The sequence below is a fragment of the Mastomys coucha genome, unplaced genomic scaffold (assembly GCF_008632895.1).
Source record: "Mastomys coucha isolate ucsf_1 unplaced genomic scaffold, UCSF_Mcou_1 pScaffold19, whole genome shotgun sequence".
Classification (NCBI taxonomy): Eukaryota; Metazoa; Chordata; class Mammalia; order Rodentia; family Muridae; genus Mastomys; species Mastomys coucha.
In genome coordinates this window covers 414,264-433,711 of record NW_022196901.1, presented here as the reverse complement: position 1 = coordinate 433,711, position 19,448 = coordinate 414,264, and the positions used below count along the sequence as shown (strand labels likewise).

Genomic DNA, 19,448 nt, shown 5'->3' with positions numbered 1-19,448 from the left:
AAAAAAGGCTAGTTCCAGAACTTGCCACTATTTTTAAAAATACAACTATCAAATATTACTATGAATACATATTAATTAAGCCAGTATAAGGATAGCTGTTCTGAGTATGTGTGTCTGTGTGTATGTATAAGATTCTATATGTCATATCTGAAGTATTTAAAAATCATAATACAGCTGTTTCAGATTTTTACTATGTATTACAAAATTCTAGTTGCACATATACTTTTCTGAAACATGAGAGCAACCATTATTTTATAATGGCTCTGACTATCAGGAAATAATCATACTTTACTTCTATCAGTTACTATATACATCAATCAGCATTAGTAACAGAGAAGTTCTAGTGGGAATCGTGTAGCCACAGCCACAGCTGCTGGGAAGATCCCAGGAATCTGAGGCTAGCCTGGACAACACAGTGAGCTCCTATCTCATAAATAAATTTACTACATTAATGTGACATGCCATAAGAACAAAATAAATCCCTGACATGAAAAGTGGCACGCATCACTGCTCATCTCTTAAAGTCATTAAGTGCTGTATGACAGCCTACCTCAAGGCAATGTAAAAATAGTTACCTTTTCTCTTTCAGTTACATCCTTTGACTTCTTTTTCTTTTTTGAACCATCCTAAACAAATATACACAATTTTTAAATGTAGAAAATACAGTGTAAGTATAGCCCTCCCAAAAATTATTTGATTCATGACTAAAGGTTTACTTCAATATCAGCATTTTATTCTGAAAGTAAAAGATAACCTATTTTATGTATATCTGCACATAAGACAACAGGCCTTTTCTTTTACGTCACTGAATAAAACCTATGTTCCTCTAAAACAATACCCATGTGTTTATTTTAAAACAGGGCTTTATGCCACTGCCTCTGTCTTCAGTGGCCACATGCACTGGAGGTCTATAATTCACATGGTTTTCTTCTATCTACCAATCTGACCAGCCTACCATCCTTAACAGGAATTGTATGTTATTCCTTTAGTTCTAGAGATTAACCTCTGTATTAAAAACAACCTCATACTGCTGAAAGGATTAAATGAATTAACCATTACAGGCCTACACAGGTCCTACCACACAGCAGGCTTTTCATGAACACTACTCTAGCTATCACCATCATCGGACTGCTGCCTTAAAGATAAAAGAGATAACCAACAGTCACTGAGGACTTTCTACATAAGTCTTCCTGGGTGAGTAAAGCTCTTTTAAAAACCAGAATAGGATCTTTAGTTTCCTGAGGCCCCAGTGTTCCATGGGTGTCCATTCTCTTTCTTTTTGGTATTGAAGATTGAACCCAGGGTCTCTCTCATGAATACCAGGCAAGCTCTCTAGCATGTTTCTCCAACGGGAATAAACAAGTATAACTAAGTAAGGTGCTGGTACTGCACGCTGTCTACCACTGAATACAGTCCTGGAAACTGGAATCAACATTTTTATAAACCATTTCACAATTTTAAAAAGACTGTCTAGTGAAAGTTGAAAGTCGAGTGTATTTGGCATTTCTAGTTAGTACAGAACCAACAGGTAAAAAAAGAAAGCAACTGGGCTAGTCATCAAAAGATAATAATAAACTCAACTTCCAATGCCTTTCTTTTTTTTTGCCTAGAATTACAAATATTATTTTGAAAACAGAAGAAACACTACCATATGCATAGAGACATGCATATGAAGAAGGTACCTGGGGATAAAAAGGTGCTACATGTACAATATTAAATACACCAGTCGACTGGTGCAGAACCTCAAAGTACAGAAATCAAATGTGGCTGGGGGAGGTGGTGCATCCCTTAAATCCCAGCAGTTGGGATGCAGTGTCTCTGTGAGTTTGAGGCCATCCTGATCTATTACAGAAAAACCCTGTCTCAAAAAACCAAAAATCTAACTGAAGTGACTCTCTACAGGAAGATCAGATAGAAAACTGGCCGTTTTGCTCTCAGCAGTGCAGTGCTGAGTCTCACCTTGCTGTCTGAGTCTGAGGCCGACACTGAGGTCTCGGGAGACTTATGGCAACGGCTCTTCTTTTTCTTCCTTCTTTTTGTTTGTTTTTTATCCTACACAAAACATTTTTAGAAGCATTTGCTTTCTGTTTCAGAATATGATTTATCCGTTTAACTAATATAAATGTAGTAATGACCAGAGCATAATGAAAGGACCAGTTTATAAACATTTTCCTCAATTCATATTTATAATTTCTATTTAAGGGATCAAGTGATCTGAATTATATGCATGTAATTCTAAGCAATGAGTCAAAAGCATTTTAGAATTTAAAAAAAATCTATTATTTTAAGTGAACAAAACAAACTTAAAAAATATACACCAATATTCAAACATTATTCTTCACATAAGGGTACTCTAAGTTATGAACAATTAATTAAAATAAAAAAGTCAACACGGCTAGCAGCCATTTCACAGTGGGAGTCCCTCTGACATTCAAGTAGGCACCAATTACTTCAAAAGCCTTACCTCATCTTCAGAATCTGAAGAACTGCTGGAAGAATCAGAGCTCGATGAAGAAGAAGATGAATACTTGACCAAGCACAAAACAATTAAAGCTTGTGAGATGCAGGAATTGGTTTCTTTTACTAAGTCTCTCAAGTACTTAGTGAAATCAATCTAGTGTCTAAGAAACAGATGCCATATTCATAAGATTTAGAAGCTAAAATATAAAAGTCACCTTCCTCCCCCAAAAGCTCAACAAAGCGATAACACGTGCAGCAACGAGCAACACTGTCCTCTGTAGAAGTAGCAGACATTGCTAGGGTATGAGGACGTCACAGAGAGAGACCACCACCACCCGTCACAGTCAAAGGACCTCTGGGTTGCTGGATGAACCTACAGTCTAAGTTAGCTTTAGCACACAAGGAAAAACCCATCACTCTTACTTTGCGCCCTTAGCTGTAACATTTAGAAAATAGAAAACTTTTGCTCACCCTACCAGATTTCTTCTTTTCTTTTTTCTTTTTCTAAATACAAAGAAACACAAGCCTGAATAAGTGGATGTGATTCTCAAATGAATTTATGATCATTATGAACCAATGGTAAAAATGACAATAAACAAGAAGTGGTGTTACCTGTCTTTTTTTGGATGAGCTCTCATTTCCACTTAATAATTTTTCTCTATGTTTTTCTAGTTCTTTCTTCCAATTCTGCAAAAAGGTTAAAAGGAAGACACAATTACAAGTTATCGATCCCTCTCCATTTTTTTTTTATTACCACTCACCTATCTCAGCTTCCTCTTTTTAAACAAAAGATGTACTTATTTTCACCTGTGTACATGTCTGTGTGAGATGTGGTTTCTCTGTGTAGCCCTGGCTGTCCTGGAATTTGCTTTGTAGACCAGGTTATCCTTGAACTCAGATATCCATCTGCCTCCACCTTCTGAGTGCTGAGATTAAAGGTGTGTGCAACCACATCTGGGCTTTATAAAAAAAAATTAATAAAACATGTATGTTTATAGTGGGTGGTCATGTTGCATACATTGGTGTACGTATGCTATGGTATGTGTGGGGGTCAGAGGACAACTGCAGGTGGTTCTCCACTTCCATGTTTATGTAGTTCTGAAGATTAAACTCAGATCACCAGGCTTTCAAGCAAGTGCCTTTAACTGAGTCATTCTCTTATTTTTGTAAGAAAGTATTCATTTACTCACAAACCTGCCTTCAAATATTTAACAGTAATATAAAATATAGAACCCCTTAATAACTAAAGTATAATGATCAAATTCTTGGCTTATTAAAGTGAAACAATTAAAATAGATTTCATTTTTATTTTAAGGAAAAGATCAGTCTATTCCTGTAAGAAATGCTATTTACAAACCTCATTCATTTTTTCTTCAAACTCAGCCAAAGCCTTGGAGCCCTTCTTTTTCTTTTCCAGCTGTTCCTTTACTTCCTCCCTTAGAAACAGAGTGATAAATACAATGTAAGTGGATGAATATAAACAAGACATTTTTTAAATATTATTTTAATATTGTAAGACTCCCTTTCATATTGATAGTTCAAATTTCTTTGCTCACAATCATGTAAAAAAAATCATAATAAAGCCCACTGGGTGATATTAATCACTCCTCGTCTAAGTCTAGATTGCTTAAATATTATTTTGATTGACTCTCACAACAACCAAACAGGTACTGAACTTTACAGCATTACTCAAGTATTAAGACAGCAAGGCATCTCAGGCCACAATTGTAAGCTTTAAGATGAGCCAAGTCAACTCTATTTTGTTCAACTACTACATTCTGCTAGGAAGACCATGACATGAAAAACTTGACATGTATGCAGAAGGCTTGAAACTTTCTACCTTTTAGGACTACTATCCTAAAGGGGGGGAGGGGGCATCTTGGAACTGGATTGGAGAGGTCTTACCATTCCTTCTTTAAGTGCAGCTAATTTTGCCTAAACTCTGTATCTGTGGAGATATAGTATATAGTTTAGGCTGAATATCTTCTTTATCTCCAGGAGTGTGGAGTTTGAGGATTGACAGCAGAGGCTGACTAACCAAACGCCTAAAGATAACTGCCTGCTAGGACTTAAGTGTACCTTGTGCGAGCCTACTAGAAAGAGCCTTGAAAGCCTTGTCTGGCCTCTTTAACAGTACCTTTGGTTGCCATTAGCAAGATTATCTGCCAAGACTCCTGTGAGTACTTTTATGAATTACCCAACCTATGGGTTGTTTGAAAAGGCTTCTGACTCACAGGCAAAACACTTGTTTGAGCATTTCCCCTTTAAATTCCATCCCCTCTTACCATGTTAAAGCAAAAGGAACACTTTATTTTGGGGAACATTTCTGGAATGCTGCAGTGGTTAAGAACAAGACTTAACCACACTAGAGGAGGTGGACAGTGAGCTGGAAGGACTCCCTATAACATATGATAAACATCGACTACAGTTGCCTGGATCTAAGAGTACCTTACAGCTGGTGAGATGTCACTTCAGGATTGTAGTAACCATAAGGATAGAATATTAAATAACAGTACCTGTAACTGTGACATCTATTTACAAAAACAAGAGCTACTCCTCCAGTTTTTCTCACTGGCCTGAATGAACTGATGAGCTGGGAACAACACTGTACATACTGCTGTTACTCTGCCCTAACCTCGAAGGGAATTTCAATGAAGGACACACCACTTCCATTGCTGATCTTAAATTAAATAGCACAGACTCTGCAAGGTTAAGTGAGACATTTAAGAGGCTAGGGAAGAGAGGGACAGGAAAGGTTTCCTTGAAGTGCTTTAGCTGTGCCAGTTCTCAAATGTCTATGTTGTTTATGCATGTGAATTGCATATGCAAAACAAAGCACATGTTAAATGTTACTTTAAAATATTACCTCTAGATGAATCAAAGACCTCAATGTGAAACCAGAAAGGCTAAAACTGCTACAAGAAAGCATAGGCTGTGGCTCACAAGATAAAGGAACAGAAAACAACTTTCTGAACAGAACTCCATTTGTTTAGGAATTGAGACCAACAATCAACAAATATGCTGTTGGATATCTGTAGAGCAGAGGACACAACTGAGTGAAAAAGGCCATGGAGAATCTGTCAGTTGTATTTTTGACAGAGGACCAATATCCAGATATACAAAGAAATTTAAGAAAAACAAGGAAACAAACAACACAGAAAAGGGAGTTGTGTCACACAGGGTAATAATGCTACCTGAAGGAGCCATAGATTATATAATGAAAACCTGAGTGCCAGTCATGAGCCACAGGGGCCGGAGAGACTACCACAACAATATAAGTTACTCCCTCTGCCTTTGGTTGCCTCCCAGAACTTGAAGGCAAGACTGCCACTGAAGACTAATCACACACTTCACACATAGGACTTGGAGATGTCCAGCTGGAACTGACCTGGGAGCCTCCTTTCTGGGGACCAGCTCTCACAGATTCTGAAGGTGCTATGCAAACTCCCAAGGGAGAACTGACCTGGGAGCCTTCTTTCTGGGGACCAGCTCTCACAGTATCTGAAGGTGCTATGAAAGCTCCCAAGGGAGAAAGAGCAGTGGAAAAGCCCATGAACCACAATGATCAGAGAGCATATCCCCACTGGTCCAAGAATGGCATCTTTAGCTTAGAGACAGCCACCAGCTATCTAACTGATTTAAGGCCCATGTAGGAAAGAATTCATAATACTGCAAACATAGCTAACAACTTGTGGCTGATAAGGTCATAGACTCTGGAGAACTGAGTACTGCCATTTTCCTCATCCAATAAAATTTCTAACTACATTCTAAATACGTACTCATATCCACATAAGGAAAGCTCTCACTCTCAACAATGCAACCTCTACACTTAAGGCTCAGGGAAAATTATAGAAGAGTAGCAGAAAGATTTTAAGAGCCAAAGGACTAAAATGCCCACTGATAGTAGTGTTTTCTAGACATGACAGGGAAGCTGCACCCATGAAATCACAACAATATAGTTGCCTAAATAAGGTTTGCATAATGAAAATACCACATGACAAGTCAACCTGAATGAAGATGCTACAGATATGCTGGGGGTGGGGGTAGAAAATGAGTATGAGTCAGTTTTCCTTAGGGATGAGCTTCCTGATAGGTCATCCAATCCCAAGTGGCCAGCCTTGAACATATATGCATATGAACAATACAAAATGAATTCAACTCAATAAGGTACACATGTGTTTAACAAGATTAAAAAAGCTCCAAATTGGAAAAAGAGTAGGAAGGGAAAACAGAAAGCTGGAGGGGTGAGGGGAGAAGAATGGAAATTATATAAATACAATATTCATATATGAAACTCTCAAAAATCAGTAAAAAAATCACTTGTTATCTGGCAAGTACTCAACAATCAATAAAGGCAGCAAGGTTAACTTATAAACAAGTAAACTGAGAAATACCAGGTAGGCCTTGGTCGATTCAGATAATCCTGGATTGTTGGTCCTGAAGACTGGATTGGACCCCTTGACCGGGCCATTGCTATTGGATTCATGTAGGCCTGAGAAAAGAACAAGAATTAATTCCATTAAAATAGCCACTAAGAAAAGTCACTTATATCTAGTAGCATTATTATAAATGTGTACTATATCCACCTAAGCATGAACAACATAACTAATCAACTTATTACATCTACAAAGCCCTGAATGGGTAAGTAGTTACTCCATGTAACACAAGTCACTGAACTTTATCAGACATTTGATGAATAATAATCCTCTTGCCTACTGAAGCCTTTAGGGTAACTATTCCTAAAACCTAGTAACCCGTGAGGGTGATCACACATGCCATGCTTACTACCAAGGAAAGTAAAATGATCTAACTTACTGTTAATTCTCCTATTCCAGGAAGTACTATGTCACACTGATGGCAATTTTATTCTCAAATAACATCAAAATTAAATGACAATAACAAGAATGAGGACATCATAAGATGTGACCAATCATAGTGACACATACCTGCAATTCTGGCACTTTGGAGCTAGAGGCAGGAAGGTAAGGAGTAGCTACATGATATTTTCTCTCAAAACAAAATGAAAACCCAAAATAATTTTTAAAAATTTAAAATGTGTATAGGTGTTTTGCCTGTCTGTCTGTGCACTGAGTACATATAGTACCTATGGAGATCATAAAAGGGAATCAGATCCTCTGGAAATGGAGTTACAGATGTTTTTGAGTCACTGCAGAAATCAAATCCAGGCCCTCTAGAAGACCACCCAGTGCTCTTAACACCTAAGCCATTTTCTCCAGACTCCCCTCAAAATTTAAAATGTGCAAGAAAGGACATTACCAACCAAAGAAAAGACAACAATCTGCAGAATGAAAAACCATCTGTAAACCATAAGAGAACAATACCCAGGGTATATAAAAAGTCACTATAACTCAACAACAAAACCTCTAATCATCTAATTTAAAACTAAGCAAAGGACTTATAATAGATATTCTTCCAAAGTTATACTGACAATGGCCAAAAACACATGAAAGAATGTTCAGTATCACTAGGAAGGCTATTATCAAAAACCAGAAAATCACAAGGACTGTTAGAAATGGGATGAAATTGGGATACTTTGTACACTGTTGGTGGGAGTATTAAAATGGAATAGCTGTTGTAGAAGATAACTTGGTTGCTCCTCAAAAAGTTAAGCATAGAATCACCACATGAACCTCCAAATGCCACGTCCAGGTACTACATATGCCCAAATGAATGCAAAACAGACTCAAATGGAACACCTGTGTTCACAAGGTCAAAGGGCAGAACAAAACTAATATCCATCCATGGATGACTAGATAAACAGAACACATGCCCCCCACTCAATTCTAATCTAATACTGTATCTGGACAGGTCTAAGTGAGGAGAAGTGAAAGTCAACAGGACGGCTTCATAGCTCCATAAAGACAGAAGACAGAACTGAGCTTACTAGCTAGAGAAACTTGAGAGATACTGTTTCATCAGACACAGCTTACTTGGGATCCTGACAATTCTGGAAATGGACATATGGTTGTAGAGCACTGTGAATGTAGCTAATGACACTCAACTATACTCTAAATGGCTAACCCTGGTAAACCTTAAATCCCAGGGCTTTGAACTCAGCAAGAGGCAGGAGGATGTCTGTGAGTTCAAGGTCAGTCTGATCTACAATACGAAGTTCCAAGTCAGCCAAAGACAGTGACACCTTGTCAAGACAAACAAACGAACCAACCAACCAAACTCTCCTCCCCCAAAATACATAAATTTCCTAGTAAGACAAGATATAAAACAAACCACTGTTTGTTTTGCTTTCACACCAACTGAAATGCTCAACAGAGGCAGTTGGATGAAATATCCAAGCATGTATATGTTTATATAAAAACAAAATGTGCTTGGAGATGGGGAGATGACCTAGGATCTGATCCCTATCCCCCTATTTCCACTTTCTGAGTAAAGAAATTACAGATGTATACCAGATCTAATTTTAGATGGTGCTGGGAATCACACTCAAGGCTTTTTGAACCTGCTAGGCAAGCACTCTATCAACTGAGCTATATCCTATACGGTGCCTAAGAAATCAATGAAAAAAAAAAAAGATGCTCTCTCTGTATTTTACAGTTACTACAGTAGGATAAATACACATTTCAGAGACCAGCTCCTCAAAAACACTGACACAAAATAAAGCAAAAGTTTCTTTGTTTAGTGATGTTTCGGGCAAAGATGCTAATTTTCTAAAATTTTCTATGGATACAGAATTTGTTTTGTTTTGAGACAGGCTCTCCCTAAGCAGCTGTAAGCTGTCCTGGAACTCTTGAGTGACCTTGCCTCATCTGATGATTACAACCATGTACCACCAGACCAGGCTCAGTTTCAACCTCTTGATCTTCATATTCAATTTTCCCAAGTTTAATTCAAGTTGATAAATGTTTACAAACTCTTCTTTCTTCTATCTAAATGGTAAGAACTTAGGCGAAACACACCTGAAAGCTCTGGAATAAAAAGAAGCAAGCACACTCAAGAGTGGTATAAAGCAGGAAATAATCAAACTTAGAATGAAATCAATAAATTAGGAACAAAGAAATACAAAGAATCAATGAGACAAAAGAGTTGGTTCTTTGAGAAAATCAACAAGATAGACAAACCCTTAACCAAACTAACTTAAAAGGCAGTGACAGTTTCAAATGAACAAAATCAGAAATGAAAAGGGGGACATGACAACAGACATCAAGGAAATCCAAAGACTCATTAGCTCTTACCTCAAAAACCTGAACTCCACAAAATTGAAAAATATAAACGAAATAAACCATTTTCTTAGTACATAACACTTACCAAAGCTAAATCAAGATCAGGTAAACAATCTAAAAAGACCTATAACCCCTAAGTAAATAGAAGCAGTCATTAAAAGTAGGGCTGGAGAGATGGCTCAGTGGTTAAGAGCACTGACTGCTCTTCCGAAGGTACTGAGTTCAAATCCCAGCAACTACATGGTGGCTCACAACCATCCTTAACGAGATCAGGCGCCCTCTTCTTGGGTGTCTGAAGACAACTACAATGTACTTATATATAATAAATAAATAATCTTATATAAAAATATTCCAACAATAACAAAAAAAGGCCCAGGGCCAGATGGTTCAGTGCAGAATTCTACTTAGACCTTCAAAGAAGAGCTAATACCACCAAATACTCTTCAAATTATTCCACAAAATAGAAGGAACACTGCCAAACTCATTTATGAGGCCACAGTCACTCTGATACCTAAACCATACAAAGACTCAACTAAGAAAGAGAATTTCAGACCAATCTCCTTATGAGCACCGCTGTAAAAATACTAGTAAAATATTCGCAAACAATCCAAGAACACATCAAAAACATCATCCACTATGATCAAGTTTGGCTTCAACTCAGAGATTCATGGATGGTTCAACATATAAAAACCCATCAATGTAATTCACTAAATAAACTGAAAGAAAAAAAGGCCACATAACCATCTCATTAGATGCCAAGAAAGCCTTTGACAAAATCCAATGCTCCTTCATGATAAAACTCTTAGAGAGATCAGGGATACAAAGTGCATAACTAAACACAGTAAAGGTTATATACAGCAAGCCAATAGCCAACATCAAATTAAATGAAGAGAAACTTAAAGCAATTCCACTAAAATCAGGAACAAGGTTGTCCACTCACATTATCTACTCCTTAGAGTACTTGAAGTTTTAGCTACAGCAATAAGACAACTAAAGGATATAAAGGGGATATGAATTAGAAAGGAAGTTGTCAAAGTATCACTATTCACAGATGATATGATAGTATACATAAATGACCCCAAAAATTCTACTAGGGAACGCCTATAACTAAAACACCTTCAGCAAAGTGGCTGGATATAAAATTAGCTCAAGAAATAACACCTTTCACAAAAGCCAAATAATAACATAAAATATTTTGGTGTATGTAACTCTCATCAAGAAAGTGAAAGACCTGTATGACAAGAACTTCAAATCTTTAAAAAAAGAAACTAAAGGTATCAGAAGATGAGAAGCTCTCCCACATTCATGGACCAGTAGGATTATCATAGTAAAAATGGCCATCCTACCAAAAGCAATATACAGATTCAACACAATCTTCATCAAAATGCCAACACAATTCTTTGACTTTGAAAAGAACAACACTGAAAACAAAACCCAGGAGAGCTAAAACAATCCTGTACAATAAAAGACCTTCTGGAGGTATCATCATCCCTGATTTCAAGCTGTACTACACTTAATAATAAAAACTGCATGGTACTGGCATTAAAAACAAGACAGGCTGATCAATGGAATCAAAGAGAAGAACCAGATGGATGCTTGACTTTTGGTAAGAAACCAAAACTGCTTCATCTGTTTTCCATCTCCATCTTTTTTCCATGAAAAAATGTAAAAAATGTAAAAAATTTTTCACAATGGAAAAAAGAAGGCATCTTCAAAAAACGGTCTGGTATAACTGGATGTGTGAATGCAGAAGAAAGGAATTCAAATAAATCCTTATCTATCATCCTACACAAAACTCAAGTTCAAGTAGTCCAAAGACACCATTAGCATAAAACCAGACACAGAACCAAAAGAAGAAAAAGTAGGGAATAGTCTTGAACACACTGGCACAGGAGACAACTTCATAAACAGAACACCACCAGCTCAGTCACTAAGATCGACAACTAATAAATGGGACCTCATGAAACTGAAAAGCTTCTCTAAGACAAAGGACACCATCAAAAGGACAGAACAGCAACTTACAGAGTGGGAAAAGATTTTCACCAACTCTGTATCTGACAGAGGGCTAATATCCAATATATATTTTTTTCAAAAAATTAAACACCAACAAACTAAATAACCCAATTAAAATTGGGGTACAGATCTAAACAGAGAATTCTCCAGAGGAATCTCTAATGCCCAAGAAGCACTTAAAAATGGTCAACATCCTTAGTCACCAGGGAAATGCAAATCACAACAACTCAGATTTCATCTTACACCTGTCAGAACGGCTAAGTTCAAAAACTCAAGCCACAGCTCAAGCTGATAAAGATGTGGAGTAAAGGTGATAACCTTCTATTCCTGGTTTGAAGGCAAACTTGTATAGTTCTTTGGAAATCAATTTGGTAGTTTCTCAGAAACTGGAAACAGATCGACCTCAAGACCCAGCTATTCCACTCCTCGGCATATACACAAAAGATGCTCCACTATACCACGTGCTCCACTATGTTCAGTGCAGCTTTATTCGTAATAGGCAGAAACTAGGAACAACCTAGATGTCCTTCAACCAGAGAATGAGTAAAGAAAATGTGGTATATTTACACACTCAGTTATTAAAAACAACATCATGAAATTTGCAGGCAAATAGATGGAACTAGAAAAGCTCATCCTGAATGAGGTAACCCAGACCCAGAAAGACAAACATGGAAAAGTACTCACCTGTAAGTGGATATTAGCTATAAAGAAAAACATTCTACAACTCACGGACCCAAAGACACTAAGTAAAAAGGAAGGCTCAAGGGAGGGGGTGGGGAGTATTGAATCTCAGTGAGAAGGGAAATATATTAGACATGGTGGAGGGAGGGAACGAACTGGAGATTGGGTGGGAGAGGAGGCATGGATAGAACAGGAGGGATGGGGTGATGGAGGGAGAGAGAACTGGCCCGGGAGAGGGGTACATCTCTGGGAAGAGCTAGAAACCTAGGACAATGGAAACTCCTAGGAGTCTATGAGGGTGACCCTAGCTAAGACTCCTAGCAATAGGGAGTATGGAGACTAAGACTCACAATGGAGGGACCGGGACACCAATCCAAGTCACAAAACCTTTGACCTACAATTTGTTCTGCCTACAAGATGTACAGGGGTTAAAAGATGAAGCAGAATTTGAGGGAAAGCCCAAACAATGACTGGCCCAATTGAGATCCATGCCATGAGCGGGAGGGCACCCCTGACACTATCAATGTTATTCTGCTATACTAGCAGACAGGAGTCTAACATAACAGTCGTCAGAGAGGCTTCACCCAGCAACTGATGAAAACTGATGCAGAGACCCACAGCCAAATGTTAAGTGGAGCTTGGGAAATTCTGTGGAAGAGGGGGAGGAAGGATTGAAGGAGCCAGAGGGGTGAAGGACACCACAAGAAAACCTAGAGACTCAACTAACGTAGACTCATAGAGACTGAACTGCCAAGCAGAGAGTATGTATGGGAAGGACCTAGGCCATCTGTACATGTGTGGCAGTTGTGCAGCTGAGTCTTCATGTGGAACTCCTAAAGAAGGAGCAGGGGCTGTCTCCGAGTCTGTTGCCTGCCTTTGGAGCCTTTTTTTGCTATCTGGGTTACCTTGTCTAGCCTCAATAGAAGAGGCACCCAGTCTTACTGCAACTTTGTATGTCAAGGCTGGTTCATATATCCATGGGAGGCCTCCTCTTTTCTGAGAAGGGAAGGAAGAGGATGGTGGGTGGTGGTGGTACTGTGATCAGGATGCAAAGTAAATAAATAACTTTATTTAAAGAAAGAACTTAGGCTAAAGGCAATTACTCTTGGGTTAATTTAAAGGCCTCTCTTAACATCATTTGTTGTACTTTATCAAAACTTGTAAAAACAACCATTTCCACCTATGTAACAACTGTGACAGACTTCCAGATTTCTCTAGAAGAGTAAACAATACAAAAACCACCACTGACCAGCAAATGCTGAGAATTACTTCCACTAAAACAACACTGCCTAATTACTTGGATGACCATAAATCTCTGACATAAGTTTCTTACAATCCAGAAGGAACATTAGAATTTCTAATGTTAGGGATATTTAGAGAATCAATACAAGATATGGGTATCAAAAGCAATGCAAAATACAGAGACACTTTGGGTCTCTGACCCCTCTGACATGGGGTGTCTTCCTCACTTGCTCTCCATTTTATTGTTTGAGATTAGGTCTTTCACTGAACCTGGAACTCATGTATTTAACTACACTGGCTGGCTAGCAGGCTGAGATCCTCCTGTCTCTCTACCTCTGGCCGCATGCTGAGATTAAAGATGCACGCCACTGTACATGGACTGGAGATTAAGTCCTCAGGCTTGCACAGCAAGCACTTTCCTAAGTCATCTCCCAATCCCAGAACTTTTGTTATTTTGTTTTTATATAAACATATACTCTCAAATAACAGAATTGTCGACTCACTAACAATGCTGCTGATTCACATCACACAAACTAAATCCAACCCTTGTAAAACAGTATGGCAAATATATATCATGACTTTTTAAAAATTTAGGTGTATGTGTCTGCTTGTGTGTGCACAATGTGCAAAGGTGTTTTTGAAGGCCAGAAAAGGGCATCAAATCCTTGGAATGGAGTTACAAGTGTTTGTGAGTTATGAGTGCTGGGAACCAAACCAAGTTCTCTGCAAGAGCACTAAATACTCTTAACTGCAGTCACTTTAGTAGTACCTAATGGTAAGACATTTTAAGTTTAAAACTGTAAAATTATTTCCAAAGAGTGAAACTATAGATAAAAATTGTCCCAACTAAATTACTATTTTTGATTATGTGTGTGTGTGTGTGTGTGTGTGTGTGTGTGTTTGAGAGTATGTGCACTCAAGTGCAGAAGCCTGTAGAGGACAGAACTCAGTCAGTGTTGGACCTCTTGGAGCTAGAGTTAGAGATGGTTGTGGACCATTTGATGTCAGTGCTAGGGACCAAATTCTGGTCCTCTTCAGGAGTAGGATAAACTCTTAACTGCTGAGCCATCTCTCCAGCCCACCCCTTTCCCCATTTTATATGCTGAAGATTAAGTGAAGTAATCCACTACTTTGAAAAAGAAACTCTAAGGGCTGGGGAGATGGCTTAGCAGGTAAGAGCATTTGCTTCTCTTGCAGAGGATCTTGGTTTAGTTCCCAAAACCTCAGGGCAGCTCTTCCCTGGCTGTAAATCCTAGTCCAGTGAATCTTACACCCTCTTTTGGCCTCTGGTGCCTAGTGCCAATGGAGATCAGAAGAGGGCTTAAGATGCCTTGGAACAGAGTTATTGAGAGGTTGTGAGATGCCATGCGGGTGCTGGGAAGCAAACCTGTGTCCTATGGAAGACCAGCCAGTGCTCTTGATAACTAGGCCATTGCACTCACCCAGCCTTGGCGAGAGAGATGCCTCAGTGAGTAAAAAGGTATGTGCTTCCAAGCCTGGAGGCCAGGTTTGTTCTTTGGGACCCACACGGTGGACGGAGAGTACTGACTCTCTTGGCACACACAACCCCACACATACAAATTAAAATGTAATAAGAATTACAAAAATACTTTGACTTTGTAAGTCACATTCGTATTGTATATGACTATAACTGTCTGTGGCTCCAAACTGCTGTATGAGTTCAAGTAAAAGAAAATGATTTGTTATTGTAACTCAAGGGAATACACACGTGGGCAGGTACCAAGAGAGCACTGCAGTACAATGCTAAAGGGACGAGCAGACTCTGAGTCACTGCTCTATCTACTTTTACCTAGAGAACATATGCACAGGTTATCAAAAAGAATATGAAGCTGGGCGGTGGTGGCGCACGCCTTTAATCCTAGCACTTGGGAGGCAGAGGCAGGTGGATTTCTGAGTTCGAGGCCAGCCTGGTCTACAAAGTGAGTTCCAGGACAGCCAGGGCTACACAGAGAAACCCTGTCTTGAAAACCAAAAAAAAAGAAAAGAAAAAAAAGAATATGAAGCAAGCATCCAGAAAACAGCAGGTACAAAGGCACTGTGAGCTTCAGTCCTTTACAGATACCAAGAACTAAAATGGCCAGTTAAAAAACGTCTCTCAAGAAAAAAACCAAAACAAAAAATTCATAATGTAATTTGTGATCCTGGAGGACTATGTATCACATAATGCAGGACTGTAACAAGAGTACTCTGGTCTTGCCAGATACTGGTAACAAGAGGCTATCCAAGTGTGGGAATGCAGGCAGGCAAACTTTCACACTCTGTCCCTTCTAGTCAACTTTTCTGTGAACCCAAAGCTTCTCTAAGAAGGGCTGGAGAGATGCCTCATAGGTCAAAGTGTATACTTCTAAAGGACTCAAGTTTGGTTCTCAGTAGCTTCAAAGGCTGTAACTACAACTTCCAAAACAAACAAACAAACAAAAAAAACCCACCACAGAACAAAGTAAAAATTACCGTTCAGGAGAGAGATGGCTCAACTCACCAAAACATTTTTATACCCAGGCCTGGTGACCCAAGTTTGATCCTGGTAATCTACATGGTAGAAGAATAAAAATCCTGGGAAGTTGCTTGCTGGCCTTCATAAGCTCACTGTGGTAGGTGTGCACACATACACACAAAATAAATAAATATGAATAAAACCAAAACAACTGTTCAACATGAGATCTAAAGGGGCTTTCTGCTTGTTTTTAATTTGTATCTGTGTGTCCCTGTGTGTATGTGAATTGTCATGGATTCCAAGAGCTGGCATTACAAAGGGCTAAGGTGGGTGCTGGGAATGCAACTTCAGTCCTCTGCAAGAGCAGCACAGTCTAGGCCCAGTGGCTCTTGCTTTTAACCCTAATATTCCAGAGGCAGGGCAGGCACAGGCCAGCCTAGTCTACAAAGTTGCAGGTCAGTCAGGGACAAACACAGAGACTGCCTTAAAACAAGCATGCAAGCAAATATTAAAAGAAAGGAAGAAAGGAGGGGCAGCAACCTGTGCTCCTACCCTCTCAAACATTACTCCAGTCCTTTAAAGGTTTGGTTGGTTTTGTTTGTTTGGTGTTTTTTAATCACCTATCCTATAATCTTTAAAACCATGAGGGCATCATCAATGTAAGAAAAAGAACTGGACTGCCTCTCAGACAATTTCTAGAGAACAACAACAAACCTCAGAACGTTCAGTCCTGGCAACTATGGAGCTAGTAAAGAGACCAGTGATTGTGGTGGACTGAGGGGCAGGGGTGACTGAAGCAGAGTCTTTCAAAGTGGGACAATGCATCATAATGGTTGATACTGTTAGTAATGTGTCTAAAGACACACAACATCATAGGATCGTGTGCTTCCTGAAACAAAACTGCAAGTTCACCTGTATCTCTGCAGTGGGGGATGTTGATGATGGAGAAGCCGTGTTTGTGTGGGACCAGGATGTGTAGGATAGCTGTGGTTTAAAAGTCCTGTTATAAAGTGAGACTTTGGGGGTGGGGGGGTCCAGATCCATGAGGTACTGAACCAAGTAGCAAATGATACAAGTTCTGGTCACAGTTTAAGTCTCCTTGCCCAGCCCTCTATGTATTACATCTCCTACACCTTCCACCTTTTGATGTAATGTTTTCAGTCTGAGAATCTCTGAAGCACAAACAAAATGCTACCAGAACATATTGTTCGCTGACAACAGAACATACAGAGCTCTCAAAACGCTCCAGTAAATGAAACTAATTTCATAGGTTTTTGAAAAATGCCTTAGGGAATGTATAAATGAAATTTTCCAGTAAAATGAAAATCTGGATTTCAGTAAGAAACTGTAATATCTGTAAACAAGCCTATAATCTTTAAAATCACGATAGCATCACTGATAACAAAACAAAACAGAAAAATCTCCAGGAATCAGATGTGATGTGTCTGAGAGGACATTAAAAGAGCTCAAGCACTACGTCGAACGCACACAGACCATTTCAGCTCTATTCTATGGTCCAGATAACGCGTGGTCTTGTCCTGAAATGTACTTTCAGGAGGAAAGTACATTCCTGAACAGTGCAAGCAAGGTTCGCGACCACCGAGCTTCCATGACGGAACCACAAGGAACTAAAACGGACGTTTTTTGTTGTTGTTGTTTTTAAGACGGGGCGGAGAACCCTAATTTTCCGGGCAGTTCTTTAGGTCCCCACGCGCGTTCGCTTGGGCAGTTGCCTTTGTGGTCAAGTTGTGACTAAGGAGGACCCCCAATTCCCACAGGTAGAAACTTGGGTTCAGAAATCACTAACTTCGAGGGCACAGGAGTCTAGAGTCACCCCAAAGCCCTCATCCCCGCACCCCACCCCCATCCCCGTGGTTGTGTTGCGCTGGCTCTGGGCCTCTCCGCACCGGCGGCGCCGGCCCGGTGCTCACAGCCCTTACAGCTGCTGGTCAACAGGCCCCAGGGCCAGCCGAGCAGGACGCCGAGGACGAGCAGGGCGCACGCGCAGCACTCGGAGCGGGGGTCTCGGAGCCCTAAGTGCGACGCGGCCGCCAGCCCCGCCGCGACAGGCGACGGCTTCCGCTCGTTCGCCTGCCGCCCGGCCTCGCCTCACCCCTCCGTTTTCCCCGCCGAACACTCACCACACGATTATCTCGCTTCCCCATGGTGGCCGACTGGACGCGCGGGAAGCCGCGTAGAGAACAGGCCGGAGAAGAAGCCGAAGTGGCCCGCCGCAAGTCCTCTTACCGCCTCTATGCCCGGCCCAGAGAGCGGCGCCCCGCCAATCCGGGGGACCGCGCACGCCACAAGCGCCCCCTGGCGGTGCGGAGGACAGACCACGCTAGCGACCGCCTGCGGTTCCCAGGAGCTGCAGCAGGATTCCTGCGACCCACCTACCATTCCTGAGCAGGACATGCTCTGTACCCCGCCTCTGTACCCCGCCTCGCCAAGGCGGCTCACTCCATTTGGCCTTGGCTTTCTTATGCGCCAAAATACTTATTCTAGGGGAAAGCAAGATTACTACCACTCTTAATGTGCCTGCTCTGGTACACTGTTGAAAATAAAGCGAAGACCAACACAAACTGGTCCTAGAGACTTGCTTAAGGAACTTGTGCCCTAAACTTCATTTATTCATCACCTGTAAATCCTTTTTTGTTTGTTTGTTTGGTTGGTTGGTTTTTTTGACTGGGTTTCTCTTGTAGCCCTGGTTGTCCTGGAATTTGCTGTGTAGATCAGGGTGACCTCGAACTCACAAAAATCCACCTGCCTCTGCCTCCCTGGGATTAAACAGATCCACAACCACCTGGCCATTTCTGTTGTTGTTGCTGTTGTTGTTTAATCATCTACTTGACATAATTACTATTTAAGAACACTTTCTGCTCCTGCAGAGAACTTTGGTTTAGTTCCAAGTAACCACAACCATCCATAACTCCAGGTCCTGGGTATCCAATGCCCATACTACACATACTACACATACTCATACATGTAGGCAAACACATAAAATAAATCTAATAAAAATGTGTCTTAAAACTTTTAAAAATGAGTCTGGGATGAATCAAATATAGTTAAGACATAATCCTTATCCTATACCCTTAGGGATGCGTTTCTAAGCTCATGGGGGAGATAAACACACACAGGTTAGACTTCATTGCTTTGGTGCTATGGGATTATCTGGGCTGTGCTAAACTTCGGAAGTGGTCTAGACTCTAGAGATTAATACACTATACTCTCTGAGTATTCACGTCACAGGCTTGGAGAAAGTGGCTTATTGGTTCATGTCACCATGAATAAATCAGGAAATAATTTAAAATTGATCAGAATCCCTTCTGGAATTCTAGAAAATGAAAATGTGGGATTTTGATTATATTGAAGAAAATCTTTTAGCCTTTTCCTGGACC

General features: G+C 40.1%; 1 protein-coding gene across 2 annotated transcripts in view; it reads right to left on the bottom strand.

Annotated features, from left to right (window-relative positions):
• The window catches only part of Fam133b (family with sequence similarity 133 member B), a 25,150-nt gene extending 6,811 nt beyond the window's left edge, over positions 1–18,339 (bottom strand). The window contains exons 1-8 of one of the 2 annotated variants that reach the window (XM_031379920.1): positions 18,192–18,339; positions 6,855–6,952; positions 3,818–3,896; positions 3,073–3,147; positions 2,932–2,964; positions 2,465–2,527; positions 1,960–2,052; positions 576–626 (exon numbers count right to left, since the gene is read on the bottom strand). In XM_031379920.1, the coding sequence (XP_031235780.1) occupies positions 576–626; positions 1,960–2,052; positions 2,465–2,527; positions 2,932–2,964; positions 3,073–3,147; positions 3,818–3,896; positions 6,855–6,952; positions 18,192–18,215 (516 nt within the window). In that variant the 5' untranslated portion in view covers positions 18,216–18,339. The remainder of the gene's footprint in view (positions 1–575; positions 627–1,959; positions 2,053–2,464; positions 2,528–2,931; positions 2,965–3,072; positions 3,148–3,817; positions 3,897–6,854; positions 6,953–18,191) is intronic. The other variant, XM_031379919.1, reaches the window with a different exon arrangement.
• Between the last annotated feature and the right edge of the window lie 1,109 nt (positions 18,340–19,448).